At 42.4% G+C, this 22,931-nt stretch overlaps 2 protein-coding genes across 2 annotated transcripts in view; both read left to right on the forward strand.

Moving 5' to 3' along the window:
- The first annotated feature begins 1,687 nt into the window (after window positions 1-1,687).
- On the forward strand, window positions 1,688-15,983 carry SAMD7 (sterile alpha motif domain containing 7). The gene is made up of 8 exons (XM_032224898.1): window positions 1,688-1,790; window positions 2,548-2,668; window positions 4,596-4,732; window positions 8,619-8,697; window positions 10,165-10,847; window positions 12,804-12,925; window positions 13,843-13,953; window positions 15,759-15,983. Exons 1-8 carry the CDS (start codon window positions 1,688-1,690, stop codon window positions 15,981-15,983), a joined length of 1,581 nt encoding a protein of 526 aa, XP_032080789.1.
- Window positions 15,984-21,509: 5,526 nt separating this feature from the next.
- Window positions 21,510-22,931, forward strand: part of SEC62 (SEC62 homolog, preprotein translocation factor) — a 29,658-nt gene continuing 28,236 nt past the window's right edge. Inside the window, exon 1 of the mRNA XM_032225176.1 lies at window positions 21,510-21,637. Within this exon, the coding sequence (XP_032081067.1) occupies window positions 21,602-21,637 (36 nt within the window). The 5' untranslated portion in view covers window positions 21,510-21,601. The remainder of the gene's footprint in view (window positions 21,638-22,931) is intronic.

Consider the following 22,931-nt stretch of genomic DNA (forward strand, 5'->3'; position numbering starts at 1 on the left):
CACCCCTGGTGGTTTAATGTTTTAAAATGTGTGGCCTTCAACTCCCAGAATTCTCCAACCAGCATGAAGTTGGGGAATTCTAGGACAGCGATGGCATACCAAAACTGTAAAGTTGTGTCAAAACTGTGCACGCACATGTGCGTACCTACACCCCCATTTGAATGCGCCTTGCCCACCTGTGCATGCACGCGCAACCCCCGCCCCGTGCATGTACTCATGACACACACCGAATGAAGAATGAATGTTGAGTACTATTTTAACTCTTATGTATTGTTTTATGTTTATTGTTTATACCCCCCTCCCTATTTTATGTAAGCCGCCCTGAGTCCCCGCGGGGAAAAGGGTGGCCTATAAATATTAAAGAAAACACACACACAAACACACACACACACACACACACACACACACGTGGGAGGGAGCTTTTGCTCTCCCCAGGCTCCAGAGGCTGTCCTGAAGCGCAAAAATGGCCTACCCCAGTCCCCGGGAGCCCCTCAGGAAGCCGGAAACGGATCATTTCCTAACTTCTGGTTGGCCTGTTAGGCCTGTTTTTCGGCCTCCCCTGGTTCCAGAGGCTTTCCTGAAGCCCGGGGAGGGCAAAAACTGTCTCCCCTGGTCAGTTGTGGGTTTCAAAATTTTTTAGAACCTCTTCTGTAGGTGTGGCCTGCTTTGTGGGAGTGGCTTGCTGGCCATGTGACTGGGTGGGCGTGGCCAACGTAAAATGTGGTGAAACTCACTTAACAATGTTCTTGCTTAGCAACCAAAATGTTGGCTCAGAAACTCTGGCATTTGAAGCACACAAGTCTTAAAGCTGTCAAGTTACAAGACCTTTGCACCCCTAACCCTTTAGAAAAAAAACCCCAGGGGTGTTCAAAATTGACAGCTTTAAGACTTGTGGACTTCAACTCCCAGAATTACTCCTCTCGCTCTTCATCTTGATGATGTGCAGACGGGCAGGGGGAAGGGAGTTGGAACCGGTTCTAAATGGCACTGTAGATTTGTGGAGCCTCTTTTATAGAAGAGGTTAGAACTGGCAGGAACCAGTTCCCCTGCCCCTGGCCCTCCAGAAGGCCGAAAATCAGCTGGCCAGGACATGCATGCGTGCCAGAGCTGACAGCTCCCATGCCAGCAAATATGGCTCCATGTGCCACCTGTGGCACGTGTGCCATAGGTTTGCCATCATGGTTCTATGAATTGAAGGCCACACATCATGAAATTATTGACGTTGGAAAACACTGCTTTACTTCACATTCTTAACTATTTCCTAATCCATAGAAAGAAACAACAAAAATTTGAAGAGCTCTTTTCAGTTACCTATCAACTTAACTGTAGAAGTTCTATTGAAGGACTGGAAATAATGTTGAAAGTTGGAAAAGGATCCGTCAAAATTAAATGACATGGCTTAATAGGTAGAAGACAACTCTATTTTTATGGCAACCTGAAGACTAAAATGCCAGGGGTTTGCACATGTAAGGCACAAACAAGGAACTTAGTCTTTTTAGACATTCTTGATAGATCTAACAATTCCCATCAATGCAGAGTTGTGGAAGAAGGAAATATAGTAGGGCCTTTTTATATTAGCTGTATTATATTATTTGTATTTTTCTGGTGTTTGTGTTATTCATGTAATTGCTTTCCCTCAGCACATTTTCATTTCACTGATTCCCAGTGATGATCATTCTTCAACAGCATGAATCCACAGGATCACATGAGAAAAATAATAATCCTTGGGAAGCAGAGAAGTGTGGAAGATGGGGCCTTTTACCAAATTGGAAGTGGCATCCCAACAGGTGGTAAGGCGGAACCAATATACATTGTGATAGAAATTTGCATTTTGCCATGTAGTCCCAGGCACTACGTTTTTCCAGATTAACAGTTGTATTCCTTTCATTATAAATAAACTTTGCTTTTTAAGTTATGTAATATGTATGTTATTATATGAGTGATTGTGGTTTGTTTTACTGGACCTATTTGTTATAATTTTTTTCTTTTTTTCTTGGTTTTTATTGATGTACTAGCCAATAATCCGTTGTTGCCCGGATATTTATTTATAGGGGGGAAATGTCAGGACCAAATGTAATTTCTAATGTCAGATTTCCCCCCTTACCAGAGGGAACACCCTTATGGAGTACTGTGAAGCCGTTACCATGGCAACTCCACTGCGCTGTACAGTAGAAGCCATTTAAAAGCACAACAGGCTGCATCTTAACAGAACACACACCCCGAGGGGTGTTAGAGGTGTCTTACCCCCACAGTATTTGTCTCCAGAGAGTAAGTCACCTGTGTACCACGTTGCTACCCATGGTCACCTCAACCTTGAAAATGTTTCTCTCTTTCCCATTTTATAGGAAACAAAACCAGGGCAGAGTTATTTTGAGGGATTTTTCTTTCTTTCTCACCCGTTCCTTTTTCTCAAGGCTGTGTACTTTTTCTGCAAACCTGCCCCCTCAATGGCACATTCCGCCCTTCCCTATGCCCAAGGTCAACTCTGCATTGTAGTACCAAATGCACACAATTGTTAGTACATTGATATTGTGTGATTTATTTTAGATCTGAGGCAGCAACACGAAACCCTAATGAGGAGCCACTTCATGACAGGACACCTACCGCTAATGCGCCAGCATGGAATGCAGACAATTCCTTCACAGTTGGACTCTCGGTTTGTGGAAAGGTACTCCTAGCTAACGGATGAAAGACAAAAAATATTGTCTGTACAGCATAAAGCATGTAGGGCAGAAGTGGGGAATTATGGCCCTTTTATGACTTATGCACTTCAACTCCCATGCTCATGCTGGCTCAGGAATTCTGGGAATTGAAGTTCACAAGGCCATACTTCCCCACTCCTGGTATAGAACAATCTCCTATGCTTTAAGGCAGGGGTGTCAAATTCAAGGCCCATGGGCCGTATCCAGCCCATGAGCTGCTTAAATCTGGCCCGCGGGGCTGCTCTGGAAACAGCCCCAGTGCCTCTGCCAGCAAAAACGGAGTTTTGGAAGGGCCACGAGCTCCTGCATAGGGTTGCAGGAGGCCATCGCAGCCAAAAATTTAGCTCAGGAGCCCGTTTTCACTGGCAGAGTGCTCGGGCCACCACAGGCACCCCCGACATGAGTGATATTGAGCTGACCATGCCCCCCTGCCCCCACCCCAAGGTCAAACATAACCCTGATGTGGCCCTCAGTGAAATCGAGTTTGACACCCTTGCTTTAAGACAAAATTTCAAGGAGAGCTTTCCTTGAATTATGTCCTTCAAATGTATTGGGCAGCAATACAGCCAACAATTCCCAGCCAACATCTTCAATATATCTGAGTTCAACAGAGGTAGTTCTTGATTTATGACCATTTGTTTAACTTCTGTGAAGTTATAGCAGTGGGGGAAAAAGTGATTTACGACCGGTCTTGCACTTATAATTGTCGCAGCATTCCTATGATGACATGTTCCAAATTTTGGCACTTGGCAACTGGCCTGTATTTACAGGATCCCAGAGTCATGTGATAGACATTGGCAACCTTAGCAGGGGGCCTTCTGACAAACAAAAGTCAATGAGCTAAGCTGGGTTTGCTTAATAGCCATGGCGAAAAGGTGGTAAAATCAGTTGTGATTCACTTAATGACCACATTGTTTAGTGATGGAAATTCCCATCCCAATTGTGGTCATGAGTTGAGAACTATTTGTAAATCTAAGTTCTGGTCTAGCACTTTTTCCACTACAGACTGTGTTTCTCAACATACGGGCTGGGGAATTCTGGGACTTGATGTTCACACGTATTAAACTTCCCAAGGTTGAAAAATACTGTTATAGATACTCTTTTCTTCCAGAAAAGATTACCTATTGGCTCCACAAGTGTTTCTTTCTCCTGTGAACAGAAGCCATACATAACTGTCAGAACAATTTGGAATATGGTCCCTCATCAGAGAGAGAGGACAAATCAAAACAGTGGGCACAATACAATCTCCATGCCCTTTGGCCATGAGTAATGATGTTGCTCACTCATACCAAAGAGGCAGAATTGACAGCATATGGGTCAGAGGTGGGTTGCTCCTGGTTCAGCCCAGTTCAGCTGAACCAGTAGTGGCAGAGGCGGGAAGCTCCGCCCACCCTCCCAGAAGCTTCTGCGCATGCGCAGAAGCCTTGCACCCGCATGCGCAAACTGGTAATAAACCAGTTACCAGCCTACTACTCATATGGGATGCTTTCATATTTTCATCCAAACACCTGATCTTATAGTTGCCTCTGCTCCATTTTGCTGCTTGTCATTGTTATTATTTTTTAATGTTAAACCACTAATATAGATGTTTTGCTTAAGGCTTTAAAATCACTAATCGGCATTTATTCCTTAGCAGGTACATTAAATCCAAATATATTACTACATTTTTAAATTAAGGGTCAGAATTCATTAGGAATATTTCATGAAAATGGTGAGGTTTTTTTTATATCTACAACTTTTTGTTTCAGAATTCTGAGTACTGTGCATTATAGACTGCTTGCTCTCTTTTACTGATTCATATATAGGAAGTTTCCTTTCCTGAATCTTTTTCTTACACAGAATTTCAGCATTTGCCCATAAGACTTTAACTATATGTCTTGCTTGCTCTCCTAGACATTTGTTACCTGCATCTGAAATCTTGGCACCGGCTGATCTCAGGCAGATTCACGTGGCTTCTGCTCTTGGACCTCCTGCCTCACAACTTGCCAACTACCCAAACTTACTATCTAGTTGTGTTTCCCAAGGACCAGGTGAGAAAGAGCGAGATCATAAGTAACTGAGTACGTAAATAGATAGTCGCAGTAGGAAAACTATTGGTATCAAACCACCCCAAGGCTTGATTCAAATTTCTGATTTGATCTGAATCACCATTTTGAAGAGCTGGGTTGATTGTGTTAAACCGTAGGGGTGTGCATGGGGAAACTTGCACTAAGTCTCTAAATTGATTAAAGGCCCCTGATTTGATTCTGTGCATTAAATAAATAGCAGTAGCAATGCTATACTTATAGACTTATATACCGCTGCATAGTGCTTTACAGCCCTCTCCAAGCTGTAGAGTCGGAATATTGCTGTCAGCACTCCTTCATTGAGTAATTAGGAAAGAAAACCACAAGACTCCATTGATAGAAATCAAGTGTACTTTTACTAATTATAAATGATCAGAAGCGTAGCAAAGCGAAGACTGATTATTTAGGCGTGAAAGCGAGTGATATATAAAATAACCCATTCCCCACCCCTTGGCATCCCAGTTGCAGTCCAATCATAATTCTCCCAAGTGTCAGGTGTGAGATAACTTCGAAAGGCATCACCAAGATGGAATGTCGGTGCCGTTGGCCTTGGCGGGAACCTCCTCCGCATGCGCAGTCCGACAGGCAACAGAACTCCAGAATCTTCCTCCAGCACAATTAGTAAACCCCTCCCAAATACCATGCCCCCCCTCCCCGTTTCAATGGCAGCCGAAGCAGCAGCAAAGCAGAGGCTGACATTTGCTTCCAGTAATCTGGGTCCTCATTTTTAGTAACGTCAGAAGGATGAAGGACTAAGTCAACCTTGACCCAGTCAAGGCTTGAACTCTTGGTAGTGAGCAGTGAGTACACCTGCAATACTGCATCCTAACCACTATGCCGTCGTGCAGATGATAATGTTAGCCTTGAAAGAACTACTAGTACATCCAGGAATACTAGCCCCATCTTTGTTGTAAGGTTTGGTTAACAGAATCTTGCGAGACTAAAAGCAAGCATTTATCTCCTCCTTTCCCCTGTAGTCTCCATAAAAATAGGAACATTCCAGGAGTGGGTTGCTGCCAAAGTTACTGCCAGTTCACTTTGTGTGGCAGTTTCGTGCACTAGTTGCCTGTAAATTGTTCTGCGCATGCACAGAGCATTTAAAAGGGACTAAAACACATGCCGGCAAAGGCAGCAGTGACCGGGAAACTGGTTCGGGGGCGTAGCCAGCCTGGGTCGCTGCCAGTTCTGCGACCCAGGCCTAAATTCCACTACCAGTTCAGCCGAACTGGGCCAAACCAGGAGCAACCCACCTCTGGAACAATCCCTTCTGAAATGTTTCTCACACGTTTCATCCTTCTTTTACACACTGGTTGCCAGATTGCGGCTCTTTCTCTTGTCTCACAAGTTCATTCCCACATACCATTAGAAGCAATTTGCTTCTAGATCAAATCACTCTTGAATGGAAGCTTTGGATGGAGCCAATATTTGCTATAGTACCTTTTTTTCCCCTAACCAAACTAAACGAATGTAGTTTATACATTTAAAGTTGTACAAAAGCTTACATTCATATAGCGATAGCAATAGCAGTTAGACGTATATACCACTTCATAGGGCTTTCAGCCCTCTCTGAGCGGTTTACAGAGTCAGCATATCGCCCCCACAGTCTGGGTCCTCATTTCACCCACCTCGGAAGGATGGAAGGCTGAGTCAACCTTGAGCCGGTGAGATTAGAACCGCTGAACTGCAGCTAACAGTCAGCTGAAGTGGCTGCAGTACTGCACTCTAAACACTGCACCACCTTGGCTCTTAGTCTATATACAGATAGTCATCGACTTAACAACACTGTTCAAAGTTTCAATGGTACTGAAAAAATTGACATATGACCGTTGAAAACATCCCAATGGTCACGTGATCAAAATTCAGACCCTTGGCAACTGACTCATATTTATGACCATTGCTGTGTCCAAACATCATGAGATATATTTTTTTTGCGACCGTCTGATAAGCAAAGTCACTGGGGAAGCCAGATTCATTTACCAATTGTGTTACCAACTTAACAACTGCAATGATGTACATAACAACTGTGGCAAGAAAAGTCGCAAGATGGGGCAAACTCACTTAACAACTGTCTTACTTAGCAACATAAATTTTGGTCTCAATTGTGACTACCTACCTGTAGTTAGAGACAGGGAACCTATGTGCTAACAAGTGTTGCTGAACTACAATTATTAGCAAGTTTCTACAAGAGCTACATATAGAAAGGAAATACCAGAGTGAAAAAAAATCCTGACTCCTTAAAGCAGCTGTAACTTTTTTCAGGCTCATGAAGAAACCTGAAAAAGACAATCAGTTCTAACGAACAATGCGGGTTCCTGGGTTCTCATAAGGGCCAAAGCTTTTCATCTGAATCATTTTCAAAATGTTCATAGTCTCGTATGTGGCTGCCAGCCTCACCAAGTAAATCAAATAAGAATCACAACCAGGGGAGCTAATTTTGCTCTGTCGTAAGATTATATTAACAGAATCTCACTAATCTATCAATATAACGAAAACCAATATCAGAGGAAATGAAAGGAAGAATTTAAAAATTATGTTGAACTAACCAGCCTCACGGTGGCTCAGTGGCTAAGACGCTGAGCTTGTCAGTCAGAAAGGTCGGCAGTTTGGCGGTTCGAATCCCTAGTGCCATAACAGAGTGAGCGCCCATTACTTGTCCCAGCTTCTGCCAACCTAGCAGTTTGAAAGCATGTAAAAATGCAAGTAGAAAAATAGGAACCACTTTTGGTGGGAAGGTAACAGTGTTCCATGCGCCTTCAGCGTTTAGTCATACCAGCCACATGACCATGGAGATGTCTTCGGACAGCACTGGCTCTTCGGCTTTGAAACAGAGATGAGCATCACCCCCTAGAGTTGGAAATGACTAGCACATATTACCTCCAATTACCTCCAATAGACCGATTAGATCTCACAGATTAGGCCTCCTCCAAATTCCATCTGCCGGCCAATGCCGACTGGCGACTACCCGGAGGAGAGCCTTCTCTGTGGCTGCTCCGACCCTCTGGAACGAGCTCCCCATGGAGATTCGAACCCTCACCACCCTCCAGGCCTTCCGCAAAGCCCTTAAAACCTGGCTGTTCTGACAGGCCTGGGGCTAAAGAGCTTTTAGCTGGTATGGTTGTTGTGTGCTTTTAAATTGTGTATTGTTTTTGTTCGTCTTTTTTTTTTAATCCCTTATCTGTACCCCCTTCCCTGACTTGGATTGTGAGCCGCCCTGAGTCCCCTTCGGGGAAAAGGGCAGCATATAAATGCAATAAATTCAATTCAATTCAACCTTTACCTTTTAACCAGCCTGTTTCTTCAGTTCGGAGCCATACAGGTGATACTCAATTTATAACCATAATGGAGCCCCTGCCTTTATGATTGTAAGTCATGACAGTCATAAAATGGGTCACCCATGTGAAAACCCAGTTTTACAAACTTTTCTGCAGCAATCACTTAAGCGAACCAATTGCTCATTTTTGCCAAAAAAAAATATGGAAGTAAATGTCAGTTTTCAACAAAGAAGTTGTAAAAAGCAGTCATGTGACCATGGGATGCGGCGAAGAATCATAAATACCAGTCAGTTGCAGTAATGTGACTGCAGAGAGGAACAAGCATAAGAACTTTGGAAATGGGTCATAAGTACTCCAGGAGAAATCCATCATACCTTTGAATAGTTGCTAAGCAACAGGTCATAAATCAAAGACTACCTGTACACATTAATCTGGATTTAAATTGGATTTAACTTTGAGTCATTATCTGTAAGATTGCACTGTGGGCTGCTTCTTTATGAATATTGATCCAGTTTTAAACGAGTGAATGATGCTAAAAATAATCTTTAATTATATTCATTAATTCATTCAATTACTAGGATATAGTTTTCTTCAATCCGAATCAATGGAAGCAGTAGCCAAAAGACAAGAATTGATTCAGAAACAAATTATTGCCAGGTAAAATGAACTAAATCACAGTTATTAGAATTTACATGCTAAGTAATAATTTATGGTTTATCACCTAGTTTGTGGTTTATATGAATGTTTGCACCAGCAGTTTACTTAATTAACCCTGATTAAACAAATCATTGTTAGAATGTCAGATGGCTTATAGATCAATTAGTTACTGTCATTCAAACTGTGGTTATATGGATGGTATTAGTATTTAAATTACAGGCAATCTTTCTATATTTTCATCTTTTCCCATTGGCTACTAGTATAAATCTATTTCTTGCAGCATTATATAGATTTTGTTGTTATAATTATTCTGGCAAGGATCTCAGGAGGCACCAGCATCTAGCATTTTGTCTGGACTCATAAACTAGCCTGGATTCTAGAACTAGAGGCTAAACAGGGAAGTCTAAAAAATCTTTCTGTAATCTGCTTCCATATTGTTTTTGGAAAACTTCATGGATGAATCCATATAGTCATTAGGAATTTTGCTGTATTCAAGGATGTGTGTGCACAGTGTATGTGTATATAAATGATGAAGTGTGGGTGATCTTGGCCCTTGCCTACTTCTACTAACTAAGTACCCTCTGAGGTTATGAGTGGGTAATGTAATCCTTTGATTGAAAAAGATTCAACACTTAATCTCCACCAATTGTAGGTCATCAAGGACTCAAATGAGTTTTTAAAAATTTAAAATAGAAGATGCCATGAAATATTGGGGGTAGGTAGATGGGATTTTGCTTTTTAATTCACATAGCCTTGTGCTGCTCTACAATGCCTAATGTTCCAAACATTATATGTTGTGTTGGAAGAAATGTCCATCTGGGTTCAGCTCTAAATGGGGAAAAAGACACTGGAAACATGGAGGCTGGCTTGGAAAAACGGTTTAATGGTGGACAGGATCACATGGCTTGAAGTCCTGAACAGAAAAGGGGGATCACATGCTTCCAGATGTTGGGGGAAGAAGAAAGGAGAGAAAAAAGGGGCTTGCTGAGAGTTCCTGGATTTTTATACTCTCTGTTCGGCCCCACCTCTCTGTTTCCTGTTCCTGTGTAAGAAATGTATTCTGATTGGTTGTCATACTCCCAGGGGTGGGGTTGGGGGGGGGTGTCTTAGCTAACTTTCTGGTTGTGTGTCTTTTTGAGTCCCAAGCTTGGTTGAGATACCAGATGCCATGTGGTGAGTTTCTGTAGAAGGCTAATCCTACTTTTATTATGTAGAGTAGACTAGCTCGGGCCCTTAATGGCCCATTAACAAAAGTTGTGGGCTATTAAGAGTGAGTCTCTTTCCTGCCTAAAAACATGTTTCTCCATTTCTTATTCAGGGAAATATAATATTCTGCCTTTTCAATATTTCCTAGGCGATGTCACTCTTCTAGGAGAGGGGTGGGTGCTAATTTCCTACAGTTGTAACCTATTGGTAGATAAAGATTGAATCTCCAGTTATGGTGTCATGTTTATGAACCTTACTTAGGATGGAAGTGAGTGCCATGTTTCAGAAAAAAGAACTCGAAAAAGCTCAACGGAAAAGTCTTGTAAAATCCAGGGGCTTTTCCCCTTACCCTGATGTCCCGCCTTGCTCTGCTGGTTTTCAAGAAAAGCACTACATTCCTGAAGGCCACCTCTCCAATGGCCTGTATATCCATCAGACTGCCCTCCATGAACTTCAGAGGAATGCCATGTTCCTGGGCACAAGCTCCTATCCACCTCTCGCCATGCTTCAAAGAGAACGGGTCCGTCGGCCAAGCAGAAGAGCTGGGATTCGCAAAGCTTCTCGTTACCAGTTCGATCATGGAAAGAACCCAACGGAGGATGGGGAAGCGAATCTGGCTTCAGGGACTCTCGGCGAAGAAAACGAGGACAAAAAAGAAACCAAAGGGGAAATGCCACTCAAGCCTGCAGAAACAGAACACGAAGTCCAGGCAGAGCCATCAGCAGCTGTCACCAAAAATGAGAAGGAACGTGAAGGTGGCCTGAGAAAGAACTTGTGTAACCGCAAAATGCCCGGTGAAGCAACCGACGGCCACAATGGAAACGAGAAAGAACCTCACACTTCTTGCTTAGTCTTTAACGAAAAGCATGCAGAGCCATCAAAAATCACATTCTCTGCTCTGACAAGTGGCTTCTCCATGCTCAATCAACCTCCATTATCTTTCGGTAAGTAATAAGACGTGCATTCAGGCTATCATGGCCTTCCAGATATTGCTAGAGTCCAAGGGTGTCAAACTCAAGGCCCGCAGGCCTCAGGCAGTCCGCCGGGTGCTTAAATCTGGCCCACGGGTCCAGCCTGGAAATAGGAAAGGACTGGCCCGCAGTGCCTCTAGCAGTAAAAATGGGCTACGGGGGAGGGGGGACGACATGCATGCCCCTCCTCATCCTGTTTTGACTGGCAAATTGCTGCAGGAGACCGTCCAGGCTGAAAATGGGATGGGGGGGGGGCTCGCAAGCCTCCCCGTGCCCCGTTTTGGCCAGCAGGGTGCTGCGGGAGGCGTCTGTCCCATCTGACCCCTACCCTCCAACCAGCCCACGGAGGAGAACTACAATGCTGATCTGGCCCTCGAAGAAATCCTTTGATACTCCTGTGCTAGACTATGAGCCAGACAGTCCCAGGTGGAAGGAAGCTAGAAAGTGTTGAAAGCATCACCTGGAGAACCACAGATTTTCCATGTCTTCAATATAACCTTGGAAACCCAAGCTATAGATTTCATGGAAACTTTGTGTGGTGATCATAAATGAACACATTCTGCTTGCAAAGAACCCTTAGGACTGCAACACAGAGAAAAAAGTATTGGAGAGGACAAGGTTTAAAACCCTTTTCCAGCGCAAATCAAATTTTCACCGCGATCCAGCTTCATGCAGGGAAGCAATATTAGGATTTTACAGGACTCAGGTTCAGTACTATATAAAAAGGGGTGCCCAATCCAGGTCTTTGGACTGCATGTGCTAATTATTTTTTACTACCCGTTCTGTGGGCTTGGCTTGGTGTGGCATGGCTTGGTGGAGGTCATGTGATTGGGTGGGCATGGCTATATAATCATGTAACTGGGGAATCAAAAGACAGAAACTCACAATGTCCGGCTGGAGCAGGGTAGGACTAGATGACCTCCAGGTCCCTTCCAGCCCTGGATTATCCTCTGAAGGTGCTTTTAGTGCCAGGTTTGTAGTCCTTCCTTCCTCTCCTGTTTCCCTCCCTCCCTTTCTTTTTCTTTCTCTTCCTTTCTCCTTCCTTCCTTCCTTCCTTCCTTCCTTCCTTTCTTTCTTTGTTTCTCTCTCTCTCTCTCTCTCTCTCTCTCTCTCTCTCTCTCTCTTTCTTTCTCAGCACCTACCACCCCCCCATTTTTGGCCTAGCAGGCCTCAGAGAAGCCAGCTAGAGCAAAAATGGACCACCACCCCTGCACGTTCCTGGAGAACCTGTAGTAAAAAAAAAATGATTTAAATTTTTTTTAAAAAAAGTTCTGAAGCTCAGCTGTGCAACGTGCAATCGTCGGAATGGTTTTTTAAAAAACTTTTTAAAGTACTTTTTACTACCGGTTCTGCAAACCAGTAGCATTTTTTACTACCGGTTCAGGTGAACCGGCCCGAACCGGTTGCATTTCACCTCTGATGGACTGGCACTAGTTTGTGGCATGCCAGAAACCTGTCCATGCAAATAAGCAAAGCCCCATCTGCTGTATGCAGGTAGCACACAGGCTCCCTCAGGTCCGTGGAGAAATCTCTCTCCATGGAACCGGTTCCTGGTACCCAAGACATTGTGGTGGCTGATGTATACTACAATTAACTCTCCACATGGAACCATTCATATAGCAACCATTTGAAGTGGCAACAGTATTTTAAAAAATGACTTAAGACGGACTGTTGCACTTATGACTGTCACAACATCCTCATGGTCCTGGGATCAAAATTTGGGTCCTTAGCAACCAACAAGTATTTTACAATAGTTGTCGTATCCCAGAGTCATGTGATAGTCATTTCCAACCTTGATCTACCTGTATCTAATTTGGCCTCCCCTACGTAGTGTCGATTCAATGTTTTGTCATACGTGCAGAATTTTCTCTGGCTGCTTTGCTAGTCACTAAAAATAAAAAACTAATTTCCCTCCCGCTATTCTCCTAGCCCCTCCCAGACTAATTTTAAAGGGGGAAGAAATTTCATCTGCTGAAGATATTCGCAAATGGACTGTTGAAGATGTATACAGTTTTATCAACAGTCTCCCAGGATGCTCTGACTATGCTCAGGTAATCATAAATATTCAACAGCTGCAAAATGCTCAGGAAAGAGTTCCTTATGTTTAACCTATTTAAATAATACTGTAATTTCATTTTACCATTCTTTATTCCACATGCTTTGGATATGTTGTTGCTTTTAGTTATTCATAGGCCAGTACATCATATTACAACATCGTTATTATGTAATGCCATGCTGTAGTTGTTTATTCTTAATACTGTCTAATATTGTACTAAGTATTGCATGAAGATATCAATGGAGGCATTCAAAAACAGACGAAAAGCCGTTTGTCTGGAATGGTATAGGTCAGGATATCCTGCTTGTAGAGGGAGGTGAGACTAGAACAGGGGTCAGCAACCTTAAACACTCTAAGAGCCACAAGGGTCCTAACCGGAAGCCCCCCGTTCAATTCTGGAGCCAACTGAGACTTTGTGGTGGAGGTTTCCCCACCTTAGAGTCTCCTCCTAGCACAGTATCCTTTTTCCTCTACCTATTGTAACCGAAAGCCCTAACAATTGCGGAGCTGACTGGAAAACCTACTTTCCCCCCCTCCAACCGGACACTCCTCACAAAATTGAGGTGCTAAATGGTGACAGGGAGCTGCAGCAGAGGGATGAAAGAGCCACATGCGGCTCCATAGCCGCAGATTGCTGACGCTGGACAAGAAGACCTCCAAGGTCCCTTCTAACCCTATTATTCTTTTTTTTTTTTAAATGAAGTACAGTGTACATGATATCCACTCAAAGCTGGCCATGGAGACAGGAAGGTTTAAGCTTACAGAGCATATGGAAAAATACCAACAGGACAGGGTTCTAGCAAGAGACAACAAAACACGGTTTTCAAATACAAAGTATTTTTCAAAATAAAGGACTGTTCCTATATGAAATGCCAGGGAAGTGGGAATAACCGAGTCTGATTGTTTTTAAAGGTATTTAAAGATCATGTCATTGATGGAGAAACCTTACCGCTGCTTACAGAAGAACATCTTTTAGACATGATGGGATTAAAACTTGGGCCTGCTTTAAAGATTCAATCACAGGTAGAGTCCGTAGATCTTCTGAAATTCCAAACTCTGAGCAAACGAAAACTATAGCACTTTCAAATATATCTTAATTTCCACTAACTTTTTATGTGGGTTTTATTAAAAGCTAGCTTCATCTTGCTTTTGTTATATGGTACAAGTAGTTCTCGGATTAAAAGCATAATTTTGAGCCTGGAATTACAATAAAAAATCATGTTGGTCATTAAGTGAGTCATTGCTCGGCTAGTCCAATTTTACAACTTTTTTGCAGCAGTCATCAAGTGAATGTAATGATGGTGGCAGTCATTAAGCGAACCCAAAAAAATGGACATTTTTTTGATGGAAAGGGGAAGTAATTGTGGTTTAACAGTTGTTAAACGAATCATTGTAGTTGTTCAGTTAGTAACACAGTTGTAAAGTGAATCTGGATTTGTTTGTCAGAAGGTCACAAAAGATGATCACACAACCCCAAGGACCCTACAACTGTCATATATATGAGTCAGTTGCCAAACGTCCAAATTTTGATCACGTGACCATGGGGCTGTTGCAATGGTCGTTAAGTGTAAAAAGTGGCCATAATTTTTTTTTAATGTTGCGGTAACTTTGAATGAGCACGAAACAAATTGTTGTAAATCGAGGCCTGTAAATTGCTGTAGCATTTTCTTTGTGTTTGAGTTAAATTCACAAGCAACAGGAAGGCCATCATGTTAAAGTAGTTACTATATGTGATGGCATACTGCCAATATGACACAAACATGCCTTAATGATAGAAAACCCGGATGACAAACAGTTCTTAATGATAGGAAGCCGGGATGACAAACAATTAGAGCAGCAGAGATCCAACCACTATTCTCAAAGGACAATTCTTCCATATTATTCTTTATTAGCTGACTTCATGGATTCCACGTATTAAATATTGCACAGAATCATTTCTTTCATTATTACTACACATTAAAGAGGGTAATCATGATACTATGATAAAGGCTCAGTAAGGGGCACTGAATAGTGAAAAGCCCCTACCATATTCAGTTTTTTGCTTATTATGAATCTGTAAACATCTGTACATTAAATAATAATAATAACTGCACAGTCTTTCTCCTGAATTTGCAGTTTGGCTCAGCGTCCTCTATCTTGCTTTTACATAGTATTTTGATTTCATTTTAATTATTAAGCAGTTTCCTTTATCCTGTCTTTATCCATCCTTCCTCTCACAGTTATCTATTCATATCCTTATAGTAAGAATAATTAAATGCAGCCCAGGGGAATACAGGGAACAAATAACAGAATGCAACACTTCTTATTTCTTATAAAAGGTGTCAAACTAGTTCTAGAGAAATCGGAGATATTTTTAGAATGAGGGAAATGCGGAAATAATGAAATAATTTGATTAATTTGGTGTTCCAGTTGCAATGGGCTCCCATGGAAAAAAAAACAGACAAGAAAGCTTAGATCTCATCTAGCAATGTTTCCCAACCTTGGCAACTTGAATTGAATAACAGAATTGGAAGAGACCTTGGAGGTCTTCTAGTACAGCCCCTACCCAAGCAAGAAACCCTATACCATTTCAGAGAAATGATTGTCCAATCTCTTCTTAAAAACCTCCAGTGTTGGAGCATCCACCCATATGTGGACTTCAACTCCCAGAATTCCCCAGCCAGCCATGCTGGCTTGGGAATTCTGGGAGTTGAAGTCCACCTATCTTAAAGTTGCCAAAGTTGAGAAACCTTTCATATAGAGATGGCATACAGCTGTATTTATTGACAAGTTTAAGAAAGCAATATTATTTTAAAGAATTTAAATAAAAGCGTTTTATTTCCCTAAAGGTGTCCCAGTGCCTGAGAAATATATTCAGCACGATGAATATTCACTTGGCTATGCCTAACCCATATGCAACCAGCACATCTTCGGAGCCTTTCCATGACACTGTGTCCCCTCTTCCTTCCAACAGTGCTCATACTATTCTGGCCAGTCCTTGTGCTCAGGATCCTGAAACTTCAAAAAGAGTGGAGCAAGTGATTTCAGAAAGCACAGACAATAATCTGCTCTAGCTGGATCAGAGAAGTCACTGTTAAAAACCTTTGTCAAAAATCACTGTCAAAAATAAGGGGGTCAGCTTATTTACCAAAGCACCAGAGGGCCTGGATGGAAACTAATTAAGGAGAGAAGCAATCTGGAATTAAGGAGAAACTTCCTAACAGTGAGAACAATTACCCGTGGAACAGCCGGCCTTCAGAAGTTGTAGGTGCTTCATCACTGGAGATTTTAAAGAAGAGATCGGACAGTCACTTGTCTGAAATGGTATATGGTCTCCCGCTTTAGCAAGGGTTGGACTAGAAGGTCTTCCAAGGTCCCTTCCAGCTCTAATCTGACTGATTGATTGATCTTGAAAATGTCCATTCAGTGGCTTTGCCAGCAAAGGATATCTCAGGTCATATAAAACACTTATAAAAATATTTATAAGTTTATAAAATGATTGTTAAAGAAACAGAAGTATGGCACCCATGCGGTTAATGAGTATTATTTATTGAATAAATATAAATTCACTAAAATAAAATGATAAAATCATTCCCCTGCACCGAATTTGGTTTTCTTTTTTTTAATGGTGCTTTACTTTAATCTCTTTGTTGTTGTTCTTGATCTATGAAAATGCAAGATTACAAAGAGGCTGTCAACTTTGAAGGTGGAGGGAAGGAAGTTGGAATGCATTACTAGACACAACAAAGAGCTTTCTCATCAGAACCAAGGTCATATCTATTGGCAACAGATAAGGTTGGGGAAGGAGTGCCTGAAGAGCCTGCTAATTAACCCAATTTGACCAACCTTTGACACTTGGGAATGGGGTTATTTTCTAGTTTAATTATACTGAAACCAAGGGAAAGATTTAGATTTGGTTTTCCATTGAAGCTGTGCTGATATGATGTACTCATCAAAGAAGACCTTTGAGGAGGCAAGTCTCAAGAGTTTTGATTTGCTTGAGTTCCTTAGTCGGAGCCTTGGCAGAGGCCTAATTTATATGAAAAGATGACCCTTGTTTTGGCATCTCTTATCTATGGCCTCCCCCTGCTCTTTTCAGTCCGTGTCTAAAATCTGGAAAGACTTCTAAATTCCATACTTGTTCCTTATCTGTCTATCCACCCATAAACAATGCTGACATTGGACACAGAAGGCAGTTGTAGAAACAGCAACTCCGTACTACTTCATTGTAAATCTACAATAACAAAATCTTGCAAGTCTGAATGCACTTCCTTACCTCTCATCTCTCACCACAACTGATTGAAATAACTAACTGAAGGAAAAACAGAAGTATTGAAAAACAGTGGATTCAGGCCCACTCCCTATAGGTAGTCCAGTAAAGTGCCATGGTCAACGGTATAAGAGAAAAAAAAAGGAAGGGTAGGGAATGTGTTAATTCATTCAGGGCTCACCCTACAGTGATTAATAATGTCTCTGCTCCATAGTGGGATCCCCTGCTGAAAGGATCCAAATCATCTATTTTTAGAGGTGCTTCAAAGTTGGTCTGCCACTTGTAGGAAGTTAGAACCCATCCCTCTGCTAGGAAAATGAAATATTCTAGAAAATATTAAAAAGGCAGAATATTATATTTTCTCTAAAGGAGAAACGTGTTTCTAAAGACAAACTCAGAGCCTCAGCTCCCTGCCCCCTCCAGAAGATATTTTGGTGCCAACCAAGGGTGGGTTTCAAAAAATTTTATTGCCGGATCTGTGGGTGTGGCTAGGTGGGGGGCACGTGACTGAGTAGGCGTGACCAACTTGATTCACTTACACACATTCAGTCACATGACCCCTCCCCTGCCAAGCCATGCCCACTGACCTCAGAAGGATGGAAGGCTGAGTCAACCTTGAGCCTGTAAGAATCGAACTGCTGGCAGTTGGTAAAATTAACCAGCAATACTTCATTCTAACCCCTGCACCACACAGCTCTTTAAACTACAAATCCTATAAGACAGTAGAGGTGACATTACGGATGAGCCTGTTATGTAAAACTTTACCAAAATTATCTTCATGCTATATATAAAACTATTATGAATAAAATCAGAACATTTTGGTTGTAAAGTTAAAGAAGCAAGCAAAATGTAAAACGTAATATTTTATAAAGATTACTATATAGAATGTGCTTAAATTACATAACATCTGTGTAATTCACAGGTTAAATATGTAATCAATCAAGCTTGAACTGAAAAACATTGTTTTAGAGAACTACATTTTATTTATTTATATCCCAACTTTATTATTTTTATAAATAACTCAAGGTAGAGACATGCAATTAGCCTCCTTTCTCCTCCTCCTCCACAACCTCAGTCCAGTGAAGTTGATTGGCTTGAGAGAGAGAGTGACTGGCCCAAAGTCAACCAGTCTGCTTTCATGATTAAGGCAGGACTAGAACTCACAGTCTCCTGGTTTCTAGCCTAATGTCTTAACCACTTGGCCAAACTGGTCTTAAAACATTGCTTTCTTTTAGAGTAAGTTAATCATAATGTGACTTTTCAAACCATTCAGATTTAATTTTTTTCTGCCATACACCCAATGATTTAAAACATCTTAGTTTGCTCTTCTTTCCAATTGTTTTCAGTTGAGAGTAAACACATTGTAGTCAGATCATAAAGTACTATATGCTGATCTTGTTCACTATTGTCTACTATGCTTTAAACCACCATGAACATGTTCTTAGCACAGATCATGCAGCAAACTGCTTCTCAAAATTCCCTTTGTCAGGGCTCCAATAACATAGGCCTAAAACATCTTGTGCTTTTCAGATTTCATGTGTCATAAGATTATCACATTTGTGAAGGCATAGCAAGATTGGCTACTAAACAGCCCAGTAAGAACAGTACAACCCTTTCCATGCCCATCTTCTTCCTCCACCATTGCAATGCCAACTTTATCCTTATCTTCAGATAATTTGTTATTTGTTTCAAGACAAATTACCCAGGTGGTTGTTTCTGTTTGGTTAATTTGAACAACTGCAAGGTTATTACCCCAACATCAGCCAAAGTAAACCTTGTATTATTTGAAAACTTGAAGCTATGGCTTCAGAAAGGAGTAACCTGGCTCAGAAAACCACTAATTTAGAAATGTCAAAGCTTATCTATGGAGCAACTTCTTTTGTTTCAGTTTAAATAAATACAGAGAGAAAAAGATTGTAAACTGGCCATTAGGCACATAACTGCTAGAGATGATATAGGTCATGGGTATCCAAACTTTTGGTTTACTTGGGTTGCATCAAGTGAGGAGCAATTGCTGGGCCTCTATATAAAATATTAATACAATTTTTTATTCATGTCAGAAGCATCACAATTAAAATAAGGCATACTATATGACATAAAATGTAACATATAAATACAATATTAAGATATGTACAAATTAAACAGATTATCCCCAGAAATTAGTAACATTGTATTCTATCGCGCTGCCATGAGGTCAAGTGTACACTGATCAGGGAACAAAGGGCACATTTACATATGTGTTGTTGTCTGCATGTCGTCACAATCACAAAGAGCAATCAGATAGCTTCATTTGTTCAGAGTGTCCCTGGATCGTTGTACCCATGCAGTCTATTCAATTATTTTTATACTTCCCAGCTTTCATCAAACCCAGGTGCCAGCTGGGCTCCATCCAGTGTTGGTTCTTTGTAGCTTTATATTGATCCACTCTGCTTTCAAATTCTTCGAAGTCTTCCCTCAACCTATGAAAGCTTTTCCTAGTTTTTAGTCTCTGTTGAGCTGGTTGTAGGTGATAGAGCAGTGGTTACGAACCAGTGGTCCACGGACCCCTGGTAGTGCGTGATAACATTTTGGTGGTCTGCAGAATTTTTTTTTGCATTTTTAATATTGCATTAAAAGTTATTTTTTTTTTTAAAAAATCATATTAGTGGTCCACGGGATTTAAAATTATGAATTTAGTGGTCCCTGAGGTCTGAAAGGCTGGTGACCCCTGATACAGAGGGTGTTGCCTAGATATTGATGATTTGATGACTCTGTATGCTGCTGCTTCTCTGAACAGAAGTGGGGCAATGGCAGCTAAGTGGTGGATCTTATCTAGAGGGGTACGTTTAAGGCACATGGTAATAATTCTGCTAGCTTCATTCATTTTGGGGAAACACGAAAGGAGCCTCGCTGAAGAATGTTAACACATTTGGGTGTCTCTTGGACAACAGTTTATAATCGGCTAATCCTTTCAAATACAGAAGCATCCAAAGTGTAGTGAGGTGCTCATTTCCACCTATATAATATAGTTAATATTTATACATCACACAAAAATGTTAAAAGTTAACGATCTTGTGGGGCCATATTACTAGTTGTCAGGGGCTGCATGCGGCTTACCGGTTGGACATGTCTGACATAGGTATTGCTTCATTTTCTCCCCCTAAAGAACATTTTCTCTTAATGTAGATAAACTTTAGATTTACTCTTCCTTGGGATATGACCAAGGATTGCTTAAGTTTTGCAGCAAAATGTAATTTATTTATGAAGGTCTGTTGGGATATCGTTAGTTAAGTAAGTGCTTGAAACCACTTCTTCAAAATGTGGTTTCAGTTATAGATTGCAATTCTTTACTCGTCTGTAATTAGCCTGTTAGTACTATACCTCAAACACCTGAATGTCTGCAAAAAAAAAACCAAACACCCCATGAGAATTGGGCACATTAAAAAAAAAATATTGTTGATATTTCACTTTAGAATGAAAAGAATTTTCAAAATTAAACAGTTGCCTAAAATCCAAAGGTGGAACTAACCTATACTCCCATAAAAGATTAAGGCAGAACATTTTGACTAATGAGGGAGAACAATCATCTTTTTATTATTATTATTTGTGTTGGCCGATAGAGTAGATCACTCCCAAATCATTCACTGGATATGATGCGATTTAACCATTTTCTAGAATCTAGGTTAACAGCATCGTCCTGAAATAAGCAGGCATTTACTTTGCTGGAAAACGAAAAAGCTTATTTCTAAATTTGCCACCCGCAGTGCACACCAAATTGTAACAAATAATTGGGAAGCTCGCCCGTGGGGCTAAATTTAGAGAGATGTAGGAACTTTCATGATTTGCTTCGTCTACAAGCGCCTTAATCAGTAAGCCCATGGCTCTATTCACAAAACACCCCCGCTCGGAGCCTTCCAGATGCGCGAAGGCCATCCCGAGTCGGGGATTTGGAAGACTTCCCGCGTTTCTTGGGACAAACTGGCTCGACTTATTTGGGGGTTACGTTTTTCAGAATGAGGGTTGCTTTTTTAGTTTTTTTTTTATTTCGTCAAGCATGAATTAGGTAACAGATATTAGTATAATAAAATATAATAAACGCTCCACCCCATACGGGCATTCACAGAGAGAGAGAGAGATTGTTCCAGTGTAGAACGGCGTGTGAATCGGCACGCCTGTAGTACGAAAACCCAGATTCCGTTGGAGCGAGGCGGACCTGAAGTAAAACTCGTCGGGCGGACCCCCCACGCTCCCGCCCCGCCTCTTCCCAATGGTCTCTCGCGCGCGCGCCACCTAAATGGCTCGCGCGCGGCCTCTCGCGAGGTTGCCGCCCCTCGCGAGCCCTCTGGCTGGCGCCGGGCTCCGTCTCCCTCCTCCCTCCGTCTCTCTCCCCCTCCCCCTTTCCGGCTCAGCCCCACGTCACCAGGAGACCAGACGGGGGACATCATGGCGGAGCGGAGGAGACACAGGAAGCGGATCCAGGTACCGGGCTGGCTTATCTCCTCCCCTCTTTTTCGCAACCGCCTGCGGGAATTAGCTTCCCTTTCTCTTGGGTTTCTCTCACCCCCGCCCCCACCATAACCCCCTCCCGGTCACCGTTTGCGTCCCCCCCTCCACTCCCCGCCTCCGCCAGTCGGCATCTCTCCTGCCGTTTCTGCGGCTCTTCGGGTTTGTCTCCCCCCCCCCGCCCCCCGTTCCGTTCGGTCCTCGCAGCGCCGGCCTTGTCGTTCTAAAAGGGAGATAGCGGGTCCCGCTTCTCTGGACTGAGCGTCTCCGCCGCCACTCCGAAGCTGCGACGGGCGCCCCCCCCCCCCGCTCCCAATAACCTCCATCCCTTGCCGCGAGGCCGTCGGGCACCCTCACTTGCGACACCCTCCCCCCAATCTCGACGCCCCTTCCCCAGCCCTCATCCTTGGCGACCCTCCGGACGGTCATCTCTCGACGCCCTCCCCGCGGAGCCCTTTCCTTGCTCTGTCACCGTCAGTATTATCTCCGTGACACAATCGCCCCCCTCCCCCGTTTTTCCTCACCAGCCAAACCTCTTTTCTCCAAACTCCCCCAAACCCATCCAGGTAAAAACACCCGTTTCCATTTCTCCCACCTGTAACATCTGTTCGCACCTTCCCCTCCTGCTTTTACCTCACCCACCAGCCTCCGCATCTCCCTTTTTTGCACCTTTTGAGAAGAAATCCTACTTCATTACTCTTTCTCTCCCACTCCCTCCCTCCCTTCTCTCTCTCACTCCCTCCCTCCTTCCCATATATCACCATATCTATCTATCTATCTATCTATCTATCTATCTATCTATCTATCTATCTATCTATCTAATCTATCTAGCATCTCTGCCTGCCTGCCTGCCTACCTGCCTGCCTGCCTACCTACCTACCTACCTACCTACTACCTACCTACTACCTACCTACCTACTACCTACCTACCTACCTACCTACCTATCATTTTCCCAAACCTCCTAGGAATTCCCCAGTGGATGATCTTCACTACAGTGATGCAGAGCTGCCTGTCCTAATTATTACTAAGAGATTTTGGGGGGTTGGGTGTGGGGGAATTTGTTCAGCACAATACACCTGTGTTTTATTTATTGCCTACATTCAAATAGCTGTTTATCACCTTAATCCTCCTCATCCTAGCCTGTGTGGTTAAATGTACAGTTGTTCATGTATGTACAAGTAGTCCTTGACTTATGACCGCAATTGAGCCTGAAATTTATGTTGCTGAGACATTTGCTAGGTAGGTTTTTCCTCATTTTATGATTTTTTTT

This window comes from Thamnophis elegans, chromosome 10 (genome assembly GCF_009769535.1).
Source record: "Thamnophis elegans isolate rThaEle1 chromosome 10, rThaEle1.pri, whole genome shotgun sequence".
Classification (NCBI taxonomy): Eukaryota; Metazoa; Chordata; class Lepidosauria; order Squamata; family Colubridae; genus Thamnophis; species Thamnophis elegans.